This window comes from Phocoena sinus, chromosome 12 (genome assembly GCF_008692025.1).
Source record: "Phocoena sinus isolate mPhoSin1 chromosome 12, mPhoSin1.pri, whole genome shotgun sequence".
Taxonomy (NCBI): Eukaryota; Metazoa; Chordata; class Mammalia; order Artiodactyla; family Phocoenidae; genus Phocoena; species Phocoena sinus.
The window spans coordinates 81,740,502-81,753,840 of record NC_045774.1 but is presented as its reverse complement, the minus strand read 5'-3'; the positions used below and the strand labels follow the sequence as shown (position 1 = coordinate 81,753,840).

At 37.3% G+C, this 13,339-nt stretch overlaps 1 protein-coding gene across 1 annotated transcript in view; it reads left to right on the top strand.

Moving 5' to 3' along the window:
* Positions 1-13,339, top strand: part of RIMS1 (regulating synaptic membrane exocytosis 1) — a 475,475-nt gene that overhangs the window by 293,931 nt on the left and 168,205 nt on the right. The window contains 2 exon segments of the mRNA XM_032650909.1: positions 12,503-12,570; positions 13,152-13,262. Of these exon segments, the coding sequence (XP_032506800.1) occupies positions 12,503-12,570; positions 13,152-13,262 (179 nt within the window).

The window sequence follows — 13,339 nt, the reverse complement described above, 5'->3', positions numbered from 1 at the left end:
ATTTTTTTATGGATTTATAAAATTTGCATTAGAAAACACGTGAAAAATTATTGCCTTTAGCATTATTGAAATAACATTCAATTTAACCATTTCATGAAAGAGATAAAGGTAATTTCAATTTTCAGATTCAATGTCACTGAAAATTTTACACATCAGTGCTGGCACTACTCAGTTTCAATGTTTTCACCAAATATCTGTTAACTTCGTAATTTAATTCTGTCACATACTCAGTCCCCTAGAAAAGATAGTTTTGTTTGCTTTGCTTTGTTCTTACTTGAGAGACATCTATTTTGGTAAGAATCTTTGGAAGACAATTTAGCCACTCTGTATATAGGACATTATACAAAGAGCAATTAACCCTATATTTTCCTTTTTCTGTACTGCATTCACAAAACGTCAAAATATAACATTCAAAGAGAGAAAATAAATAATATTTATAGTGCATGAATCCTTACTTTAATACCCGATAAGTCTAAAACAGTTTTTGATAAACAGTTACTACATGCTTCTGTTTTTCCTAGTATTGATGAGTAATGACTTAATTTTGGAACTGTGGGAACTCAACCTCAAATCCCTGGATGGCTGAGTTTTCAAATATGCTGCATATTTGCCAGCCACCTTGTTATTGATGCTATGCATTTATATTTTCTTAATTAAAATATTTCTCATCAGAATTGCAGCATACTGTCTTTTTTGTTGTTGTTTTAAAGCAGGAAGGCAGAAAAGAGTGTTTCATCTTGTTTTTACAAAAGTTTACATGACATAAAGTCATTTGTTTAGTTGTCGCCTAATGGAAATTGTTTTTTTTGTCTGTTTGTTTGCTTTTTGTTTTTAACATCTTTATTGGAGTATAATTGCTTTACAATGGTGTGTTAGTTTCTGCTTTAACAAAGTGAATCAGTTATACATATACATATATCCCCATATCTCTTCCCTCTTCTGTCTCCCTCCCTCCCACCCTCCCCATCCCACCCCTCTAGGGGGTCACAAAGCACCGAGCTAATCTCCCTGTGCTATGCGGCTGCTTCCCACTAGCTATCTATTTTACATGTGGTAGTGTATATATGTCCGTGCCACTCTCTCACTTCGTCCCAGCTTACCCTTCCCCCTCTCCGTATCCTCAAGTCCATTCTCTAGTAGGTCTGTGTCTTAATTCCTGTCTTGCCCCTAGGTTCTTCATGACCATTTTTTTGTTGTTGCTTTTTAGATTCCATATATATATGTGTTAGCATACGGTATTTGTTTTTCTCTTTTTGACTTACTTCACTCTGTATGATAGACTCTAGGTCCATCCACCTCACTACAAATAACTCAATTTCGTTTCTTTTTATGGCCGAGTAATATTCCATTGTATATATGTGCCACATCTTCTTTATCCATTCATCTGTCGAGGGACACTTAGGTTGCTTCCATGTCCTGGCTATTGTACATAGAGCTGCAATGAACATTGTGGTACATGACTCTTTTTGAATTATGGTTTTCTCGGGGTATATGCCCAGCAGTGGGATTGCTGGGTCATATGGTAGTTCTATTTGTAGTTTTATAAGGAACCTCCATACTGTTCTCCATAGTGGTCGTACCAATTCACATTCCCACCAGCAGTGCAAGAGTGTTCCCTTTTCTCCACACCCTCTCCAGCATTTACTGTTTGTAGATTTTTTGATGATGGCCATTCTGACTGGTGTGAGATGATATCTCATTGTAGTTTTGATTTGCATTTCTCTAATGATTAATGATGTTGAGCCTCCTTTCACGTGTTTGTTGGCAATCTGTATATCTTCTTTGGAGGAATGTCTATTTAGGTCTTCTGCCCATTTTTGGATTGGGTTGTTTGTTTTTATGATATTGAGCTGCATGAACTGCTTGTAAATTTTGGAGATTAATCCTTTGTCAGTTGCTTCATTTGCAAATATTTTCTCCCATTCTGAGGGTTGTCTTTTCACCTTGTTTATGGTTTCCTTTGCTGTGCAAAAGCTTTGAAGTTTCATTAGGTCCCATTTGTTTATTTTTGTTTTTATTTCCATTTCTCTAGGAGGTGGGTCAGAAAGGATCTTGCTGTGATTTATGTCCTAGAGTGTTCTGCCTATGTTTTCCTCTAAGGGTTTTATAGTGCCTGGCCTTACATTCAGGTCTCTAATCCATTTTGACTTTATTTTTGCGTATGGTGTTAGTGAGTGTTTTTATCTCATTCTTTTACATGTAGCTGTCCAGTTTTGGATATTGTTTTAACATCAGTTTATTATGTTGCCTGGTAAGACAGTTGTGTTCTCAGAGCCACTCACAGTATCAAAATGTTGAGGGCATGTAGAGCCTTAACCAATTTGTTTAGTTTGTTTTTGTACTTTTAAATTTCTCTGTCCCTTTCCCTGTGAATTCTTATTGATGCCAATATGCTTGTCTGTGGCAACCCTTACTTGCTCTTTTACAATGTGCATCTTCGGTGGTCCTGTGGGAGCGAATGCCAGAGAAACTGTCTTATGATTGTGACTAAAATTATGAGTGAAGGCCTACTGGGTTTTTGAATGAATTAAGTCTGGGAGCTCAGATTTGTGATACTGGGTTTTGCCAGAAGAGAAGCCTTTTTCACTTGCTTTCCATTCTTTGGCAAGATTCCCAAGTAAGGTACAATGATTTGCTATTTACTGAATGCTGTGGTTTAAGCTCGAGACAAGCTAACACCTGTACATCAATTGCATTTTAGTTATTCCTCATGGCAGGAAAGATATTTTGAGATTGATGGATGGAAAAATCTATACTTTAATGAAAGCAGGCTTTACATAAATATATTAAATAATGTTTTGTGCATATTCATTCAGTTTTATTTTAATTCCCACTTTAAAGTCTACCTTTGTACCAAAAGCGACTTAACGTTTCTACCCAATGTAAAAATATAGCCATATGGAATCAGTGAAAAAACGTGTAGAAAATATCCGTGACAGAGACTGAAGATAGACATTTCAGCTGTAGGTTTAACCATGAACATCCTAATACATGTGCTTTGAGAAAAATGTCATTAGTTAAAAGTGTATAGCATCCATAACACGGAAGTTAACCAGTTGTAGGAGTGCTCGCTGATTCATCCTGATGCGGACACCAGAAAGACGCTCCTTGCGTGTGGTTTCATGGAGAAGACGCTCAGTAGTAGCAGCGTTGTCTGCGTGATGATCTGTATAACACATAACATGTTGAAGGACAACATGGTAAAAGAACAGTGGGGCGGGGCTGGGATACAGGGCAGCCCGGGCGCGTGGCTGGTGGTCCGGGTTAATGCACAGCTAGATTTTAGAACAGCTCAATGGATTCACTGCATCTCCCTCACCAAGACCTCTGTGCACATTATTGTGCTGAGCTAAACGTTTCAGAAATATCCAGTGACAGGGTGTTCCAGCGCACGTCCTCCCTGATCTGGGCTTGGGTACTTCAGTGCAGCTGGGTGACTGTGGAGTTCTTTGTTTAAACAGCCAGTGTCCTGGGCGTCCTGAGTGGAACCCGGTCCTTCTCAAGACGGCACCTGACCTGTGAGCAGTCAAGAAACCACCTTGAAAACTTTGAAGGCCGGTGAGGCATCCTGGTCTTTTAAAGTAACAGGCTTTGGTATGCAGGTTTAATCTAAGAGGAATACATTTTGAAATTACTATATTGGAAATGTAATTCTGGCCTCATTCATCCCAACCTTAAATATTCGGGGCCTCTGGGAGAGAATCCCTTTCCCGTGTCAGTGGTTTCAGCTCCTCTGAGGTGAGATGTCTCGGTAATTAGCAGTGCATATCCTGTGCACACGTGTTTGCGAGGATGCCTCTTCGCTCCGTGTGCTTTGTGCTTTGTTACCTGTATCGCTCGCTCCCGTCACCTGGAGTGGGGGCCCAGCTGAAAGGTGGTGACATCGGACAGCTTGACCGCTTTGGTGCTGTGGCAGAGATCTAGCCCAGTGACCTTGCAGTGTTTTGCTTCCTGTTTTCCCGTGGCTATAATTTTGAAGGTGTACTTACCAGTTTTCTCTAGAGTAACACGGAGGCATAAAATGTTCTCTAAATTGTTATGCCGAGTGATTGCCCACCACCAGTCAAGGAACTTCCAACTTAAAAAAAAAGTCCTGTAGTAGATCTATAAATTATTTGCTTGCATAGCCAAAATAAAAACAAAGACAAACAAACAACAAAAGAAAAGAAAACAAGAAAGGAGAAAAACCCCCAGTATTTATGGTAACTTACTTGGCGGGAGGAAGCTCTGGTTTCAAAACATCTCTTTCTGTTACCAAAATGTTTGCTAGGGTGAATTTATTTTCTACTGTTTTATAGCTTCACAATATATTTTTTATTTTTATTATTTTTAAAAAATTTTATTGGAGTATAGTCGCTTTACAGTGTTGTGTTAGTTTCTGCTGTACAGCAGAGTGAATCAGTTATACGTACACATATATATCCCCTCTTTTTTAGATTTCCTTCCCATTTAGGTCACCACAGATCACTGAGTAGTTAGTTCCCTGTGCTGTACAGTATGTTCTCATTAGTTATCTATTTTATACATAGTAGTATGTATGTCCCCATCTGCTAGTTCATCCCACCCCTCCTTCCCGCCTTAGTATCCATAAGTTTGTTCTCTACATCTGTGTCTCTATTTCTGCTTTGCATATAGCTTCACAATATATTTTTAAATGGTAAGCAGTATCAAAAGAACTTCCGTTTTGTTCTGTACACCCTCAAAATTCATCTTTGTCATCAGTTGAGTATTATTCTTGTTATTTATCTCATTAAAACCAGGATAGTGTATTGATCTCCATTGAACCCCCTAATTTTCTGTCTCTGGGATGTAAAGGCAGGCGGAAGTTGATTGGACCGTCAGGATTATTGCAGTGGATACTGTTTGGCTAGGGTTGCCTGGGCATGAGGTCTGGATAAAGACTCGCATTTTCCTTGATCAGAGATATTTGCATCCAGAGTTCTTTCTTGTAACGTCTATGCTGTGACCTCACCCAGTGCTACAGCTTCTGAAACCTTCGGGTAACACCCAGTCCCCAGACAATGAAAACAAATAAACCCCGGTTTTTTCCACAGGGTTTCTTGGCTGGTTGTTCCGAGACTTTGCACGTGACAGCCGGTCTGCCCGTGAATGGATTACTCAGTGTCACAGAGGAAGCCTGGTCAGTTGGAAGGTGGCAGGGACACCTCCCTCCTATAGGCAGCAACCTCCCCCTGCCATGGGAAAAGGGAAGCAGCGTCCCTAAGACTGTGAATTTGGGGATCTGCTCCCAAGGGTGCTTCGCTACGCTTTCTATATGTAGATTCTGGGGAAGAAATGGCTCAGTCGTGGGGCCTCAAACCATGTTTACGCATGAAATTTATTTTTCTCTAAACTGTTCTCCATGCACATCCTTTTGCACTGTCATCAGTGACCTCAGACCTTTCTTTAGGTACATTTGTATTGTTATGTAATATGGATAAGAAATACAGTCTGCTCTAGATTTCCTGAGGGCCATAAGCATCCTTATTTTATTATTCTAGGACACAAAGGGGTGTGTGTGTGTGTGTGTGAGTGTGTGTGTGTGTGTTTTCTGTTGTTGTTGCACAAAACTTTCAGAAATTTGAATTTACTGACTTCTTTGGAAGCCTGTGGTATCAGGTCTATGTGGAGATGTGGAGGTAAAGGACACAGACATCACTGCTGTGGGAGTATTTCTTTCTTTTTTTTTTTTTTTTGCGGTACGTGGGCCTCTCACTGTTGTGGCCTCTCCCGTTGTGGAGCACAGGCTCTGGACGCGCAGGCTCAGCGGCCATGGCTCACGGGCCCAGCCACTCCGCGGCATGTGGGATCTTCCCGGACCGGGGCACAAACCCGTGTCCCCTGCATCGGCAGGAGGACTCTCAACCACTGCGCCACCAGGGAAGGCCAATGTGGGAGTATTTCTGAACCCTGAAACTTCACATAGTCTCAAAAATATAAATTTCTGTGACCTTTAAAACTAGGAAAATCTGTTTACTCTCTGAAATAGCTTTTTATTTCTCCATGTCTTTTAGGCCATTTAAAGTAAATCCACAAAATTTTCTGTGCTTTCGCAAAGCCCCAGCATCCAGAGTGACCCTGTTACAGATTTAAATTGACAGGTTTTTTTCTTAAAACCATCAGTCTTGTTATGATGTAGATTATTTTGTTAGGAATATAAGCTAAAAAAAGGGAGTATTAGAAGGTTAGGAATCTTATAACCTGTAAGTTTAACCTATATTAAACCTATTTAATATAAATATTAAAATATATTCCATAACTAACGTCTGTACAAAATAATTTTAAGATAATACAGGCTGGTTTCAAAAAAACATCTTCAGGGACATCTTTGAGTCATCAGAGAAAAAATATGAAGAGATAACATAGCCTACTTGTTTCGTGATATGGAAGATTTCAGTCACAAATATGTTGCTTATACACCAAAAACGTTTTATTTTCTCACATGAAAATATGATCATATAAAGAAGAAATGACAAAATGCTTATTTTCAGATGAAGGGTACATTGCACAACCTGGTCAAATTATTACTTCAGATATTTGGGGTTAGGGTAATCTGTATAGATCTCAATGTATAGACAACCTCACTAAAAAGGTAACCATTTTCTCAATCCCCCAGGTTCCCACTGGCTTTGTGGAAATTAACAGGAAGATTCCCGCCACTGTGTCTCTGTGTGATGGCTCCTTTTCTCACCCTGTAACAATCAGGGTTAAAGAAATATTCCTTTCTTCTGAGCCCTTGAGCATCTGTTGTATACCAGGCCAATTATTAATTTTTATAAACAGAGTGACTTTAACAGTCTTCTAAGCCCATTTCGAGTCATCCAGTGGAAAGATTACTGATACCACTTGTATTTTAGCTATGATTGCTATCTATCAGTCTGATCTCTAACAGTGTGATTTCTTATTCCTAATCTCGATTATGTAACTAAACAATACAATCTAGTTCTAAAGTCCTTTACAGTTTACAAAACTGGCATATCTCATTTAAGCCTCATGGAACTTTTGTGCGGAAGTGGCATCATCCCCATTTCATAGGAGAGGTTCAGGATTATAGAAATGAAGGGATGGTATCACGATAAAGCCCCTGATATGGCAGGGTTAGGGTGAGACTCACAAGTCTCTAGCTTCCAGTGCAGTGCTCTTTTTACACCACAGCTGGGTTTTATATGTTTTAGAGAAACAACATAAGTTTAAATATTAGGTTAGATGATACTATTAATAGAGAAATTAAAATATAGGGAGGTTCTCTGACTAGTCAAGGTTTCAAAAAAGTAAACTGTGGGGCAGAAAAAATATTATTACATGATGTTAGAATCGACAGAAACACTTGTCAGTGTTATCATTGGAAATACTTTTCAGTGTATATTTTTACACTCCAGTGGACGCTGGCATTTCTGGGGTGCTTTACAGTTTATATAGCACTTCACGTGCATTATCTCATCCTACCCTCGAAAGAACACTGGGATGCTATAGAAGTTATTATCTCCAAAGTTGAGGGATTAATTGATACGATGGAGCTCAGAATTCAGCCCGAAGTGTTGATTCTGAGTTGCACAAAACTGCTTTGTAGAATTGTGTGGTGGTCGGGTTGACATTCCCAAAATTAGCTCTCAAATTCGCCAAACAATACATATAACCACCTCTACCAAATATGCTTACAAAATTCTCCTTTCCCAGATCATCTACCAGCCTTCTTGCCCGTGCCCTAAGATTATAAATCACAGAGACAGCATCACAGGTCCTCAAGCAAATATTTAATCTTTCTCTAGAGATAATTCAACTCTGGAGGTTCTATTCAATATAAATAATTTCTGAATGCAAACATCTTTGACACCTCATTAACTTAATAACTAAGAGTTGATGCATTTACTTGAACTGTCAAATTAATAAACCAAAGAGAGAGAGACGGTGGTATTATTGGTTCTATGATAGAAACAGAGCACATTGTGAACAAATGAGGATTTTGAAAGTGAAACTTGTAAGGTGCATTTGGAGAACAGCTACTTTTAACTAATCCCTAAAAGCTGGAGACAATGTAATTCTTCCAAGGAATGACAGTTGGTGTGTGTGACCTGGGCCCGCACCAGAAACTGGTGTTCCTTAGAATTATTTCAGTTCCTTAGAATTATTGAAAAGGTTTTTGCTTGAAGACCACTAGTTTGGAGATGCCACCAGCCCTGCCTCAGGCCTTGCATTCAGGGGACACAAATCTGCGACTTAATTACACAGCGTTTGCCATCAAATTGTGGGGTGGACATTGGATTCTGAATGAAATCACCAAAAAATATTTGAGGACCAAAGCTGTTCTATACTAGGAACTTCGACTGACAGGAATTCGATTGTGAAGGACAAGTTACTGATTTTGCATCCGTACCCATAGTATTTATTACTTCACAGATTATGTGGTTAATGATTAAATTCAACACATACATGTTCCCATTTTATTTTAGTGCCTGGATACTAAGTCCTATTAAATAATATTTGTTTTTTATCCCTGACTGTTAAATAAAACTTGGTAAATTCAGGCTTTCTGGGGCTCTGCTGTATAGAAAATTATTGCTGACTGATTTCACAGTTAGCTCCATTATTGTATATAATTTCAGGGTAGGTGTGAATATACTTGCCCTTTGCAGGCATAGAACTCTCTAAAATGAACTTCTAAAATATGAGGAAACTATTCAAAATGGCATTTTCGTGATATGAATCAGAAGTTAAGATTTTATCTCAGTTCTTAGACTTCACATTTTATTTCCTGTTTATGAAAATGTCCTTGTACAGTATTAAAATGGATTAAAGTGGATATTTTTATCATATTATAACCAAAACAATATTTGTTAACTTGTGTGCTAATCATGGGACACAGTGTTAAAAATACCCAACTTTGTCTCAAATTAAAACCTCGTTCTTAGAACTGAGTTGGCTTCTGCATATGCACTGTGTATAGACATACAATAGATGTGTTTTTGCCCAGTATTTTAATTTGTCTAGTGTGCTGTAATAGAGTACCCTGGGATTCATCTAATTTTGTTGAGTCTCAACAAATATCCTGCTGTAGATTATAAACAAAAATAAAAGAGTAAAAATTTAAAGAGGTGTACGAAAACTCTGGGAAGGACGTTTCTTCTGATTTTTGGTCCATGATTTTTATAATTGTTTTGAATGGTGACAGTCTGTTCTATGTAGGAAGAACAACTGATTTTTTGAGATGAGAAGTAGCAAAATTATGGATATGTATTATAAATTGTTCAGTTACTGTGAGTTGATCTTGGAATTGCTTTGAGTCCCATCTTTTATCATCATTATAATGACGTTAAAAATACATTATGTATGTTTTCTGGTGATGGAAAAGTCCAGATTTTCTAATGCTTCAAGGCTTTGGTGTCGATAACCTTTCCTTGACTACTCGCACGTTAGATGGGCATTCCACTTGGTCAACGGTAGCTGCTATGTAAACTGTGAAATAGGTATTTAATGTGTGAAATCAGCTATGGTTCTCTCCTGACAGTTTTAATATACCCATACAGACTCAACCATGCATCTGTATTATTTAGAAGGTATTTTTATTCGTTGCCTTCGATTGGTCTTATTGGAATCCACTGTGCTTTGACATTAGCTATCACAAGGTACAAAATTTTAACTCACAGAGATGCATGTTTATGCATTGTTAACATACTCTTCATAATGACCTGGGTTTAGGAAGAGGTAGTTCTCTTTACAGAAAGCTCATGTGTCCTTAGCTGACTTTTATTTGTGCAATGAAAGCTGTCTGCTTACTTATGAAGTGTAATTAACCTGCTTTTTCACAAGGAATAGGATAAAAGTCTGTTTTTCATGTTTTCACAAAAAATTAATGCTCAAATTATAACACTTCATTGGACTTGGATATTTATGAACTTGCCATTTCAGTTGACAGAAGCATCTATATCCTGGATTTAAATTAATGACAATAGTAAATTTATTCCTTTACAGTTGTATCGAGCACTAGAACCAAAATGCTTTTGCATCAATTCCATAAGCAAATACCATGCATTTATCATTTTGTAGCTATGCCACCTGGCAACCAGTATCTTTAATCACCTATTAGGAAAGTAATCAAGGAAAATGATTTATATTAATGAAATACTAGAGTCTGAATATTTTAGGGGGGAGTTTTGTTGAGTGTCACTTCTATTAATAATAGAGAAATGTGTCTTATAAAGACAAATTAGAGTACTTAAAACGTCAATAATATCTTTACAATTTAATAATACATGGAAAGAAGAAACACATATAGTTTAAAACTACATATTTAGATTTTAGAATGTACTTTTTGTAAATCTTTAAGCAAAAATGTTATGTTTTAATGGGTGATGATGAAATTAGTTCTAAGAAAGCTGTCAAAAACTGTTCAGAAAAAAACTGTTCAGAAAGCGAGGGAAGTGTAACTGTGTACTAAAATATATGCAACTCTTAGTGTATGCTGAAATACTTAATGTCTCTTTTAGACTTACATTTATTAGTCATTTTTAGTAGATTTCCAAAACTGAAAAACAGAATTTTTTGAGCTGCAAAATCGGTTCCATTCATATGAGCACTAATGTAAGAATTAGGTCTGACTGAACACCTGAATGGCCTGGCAAGCTGTATATATACATATGTATCTCCCATCTTAAGCCAGTTAAATTAGACTCTCCATTCACGTTGCATATAAGGAGCCCTTTTTGCCCAGCAGACATTCATCAGATACCAATATCTAGATTTTCTCAGGAAAAGGTGAGTGAAACAAGGTTGGACCCCCTACGAGGAGCTGGAAGATGAGCCAGATAAGGACCCCAAGGAGTCCAGTTTCTAAGATCTAAGTCAGTTCCTTCAAGACACATTGAACTGGTTCCTTGAAGCCTTTAAAATAGGAAGGATTTTTGTCATTTCTTTAAACCTTAAAGACTTCTCAAAGCAGCTTCCACCTTAATGACTAATTTTTCTTCTTCAAGCCCCACAAATATCTCAGTGGGTCTATTAATTTGTCACAGTATTTCAGAATGAATCAACATTTAATGAGTCATCAGCCTTATTACTAGGTTTGTGAAATTTTAGGGAGAAAGCCTTATGAATTGCAACAGTCTTTTGAGTAATCTTGGTAGTTACTACTGAGTAGTAATTTTAATTTTATTATTATTATAAATAGTTTTTCTTTCAAGAGGAATGGTGCCATAATACTAAAGGCAAAGCAACTTTAAAAATAAGCACATGAAGTTTCACAAACAGTAAAAATAAAGGAGGAAAAAACACCTTTCCTTTCACAACTTTCCTTATATCCCATTAACTAAGGTGGTTCAGAAGAATATTAGAAATCTATAGTCGCCAAGCCATGTATACCTTTTAAAGTATATGATTATGAGAAGGATGTGAACTCCATGTGGAGTAAATTTTAACAGAATATAGTTTCTTAGAATATCCTGCTGTTATCTACATGCCATATTTGAAGAGCATTTTAGTATTTATTGTAGGATATATATATATATTTATTTATTGTAGGATATATATCATTCTACTAAGAAATTGTGCCTGCAGATTTTAAACTTGTTTTTTTCATTTTCTATGATATTTCTTTTATGGTGCCTGAATTTGCCATGCCTGTCATCTACATTAAATTCTTTATTTATAACCTTCACAGACAGCATCCAAAACATATTTTCCTAACAGTGAGCTAGACATCTCACTGTTAGCAGGCATGCTTTACTCACTCTCCTAATATTCTTCTCTTGGAAGAAAATTTTTCATTGATTGAATCCGATATTTAAAATGTAAAAGGTCATTTATTCTCATATGGTTACCCACTCCGGCCTTTCTGCCTGTGCAAATACAGCACTGCTGCTTTCCATTAATTTTTTCTTTTTTTTTTTTCCCTCAAACACTTCCTTTCACATTATATTTTGAAGCCCAAAAAATCAAACTAAAGGTTCATAAGTTCATGTTTACAAAGTTAGGACTTTTTAAAGTCTTTTTTATGACTTGAGTGAAAGTGAATACTTTGTCATTTGTATGTACTCTTTCGCTGAACGTTATTCTGGGCATTTAACTTTCAACACCATGTCCTAAAAAAATGTGTGCCCGGTTGTAGAGACCAGAGAATAAGTTTGAAAGATATGATGACGTTCACAAGAGTTGAAGAGAAGGCACTAAATTTTAATACTTAGTTCAGTGAATACAGTTATAACCAACATCTCTAATGACAGTCTGTGCCTTGGCATGGGTAGTCCTCTGAGGGGATGGGGGTGGAATAACCTAGACCTGGCTGTACTTTTTATGTGTTTCTGGACCGAGAGTAAAAGATAACCCTCCCCTTGTATGACGTGCATCTGGGTCACAGCCTGTGCAGTGCAGGTGTGTATCGTCCTGAGGTGTACACACTCGAGATTACGATATTCATAACCCTTTACTTTACAGATTGAAGAAGTTGCGTGTAAGTATTCCTTCTCCACGTGAAAGCCATTACGCTTTTCATTCTCTTCCTACTGTGCAGGTGACTTGGATTATTACTGGCTGGATCCCGCCACGTGGCATAGCCGGGAAACATCACCTATTAGCTCAGTAAGCATTCTGGGAGGGAGATCTGGGAGTTCAGGGACTATGTGTGCTGTTCGTTATCCTTTGCTGATACGTGATAGATGGTAATCTTATTCTGCTCCATTTTACATTTTATGAAAGTATTGATTTCACTTGACAGTACAGTTCTGAAGAAAAAAAACAGTATCACTGAATAATAACCAATTTTAAAGTAACCAACAGCAAGTGTTAAATAACGGCTGTAGGTAGATGAGATATTATTTGGTTAATGATGTCAACATTAACAACTCAAAGTATAGAATCGATTTGATTTAGGTAAGCAGATATATTTTAAATTTTCAATTCATTTCACTTCAGAACCATATTTTAGAGATGTACTTAGTTACTGACTACTTTTAGAACAATTTAGTATAGTAAGTACCTATTGCAAATAAAATATAGCACTAAAAGAAAATTGTTATAAGTCAAGGATAGAGCCCACCAGAAGAATTCCCTCAGAGTGTCCTTAAATGAGGAAGTCGCGCCATGCTACAACCAATAATTATGTGTCTGTAGGAAAGAAAACAGCTGGTTTATCTTTCATAACTTCGTTCATGTTTTAATAGCATCCTGTAACGTGGCAGCCATCTAAAGAGGGGGACCGATTAATTGGACGCGTTATTCTTAACAAGAGAACAACCATGCCCAAAGAATCAGGTGCATTACTGGGTCTGAAAGTAAGTATGCTGGTTTATAATGTTCTTAAAGGCTGAATTACAGTGTGGACTACATTCAGCAAAGTTGCTGACAATGA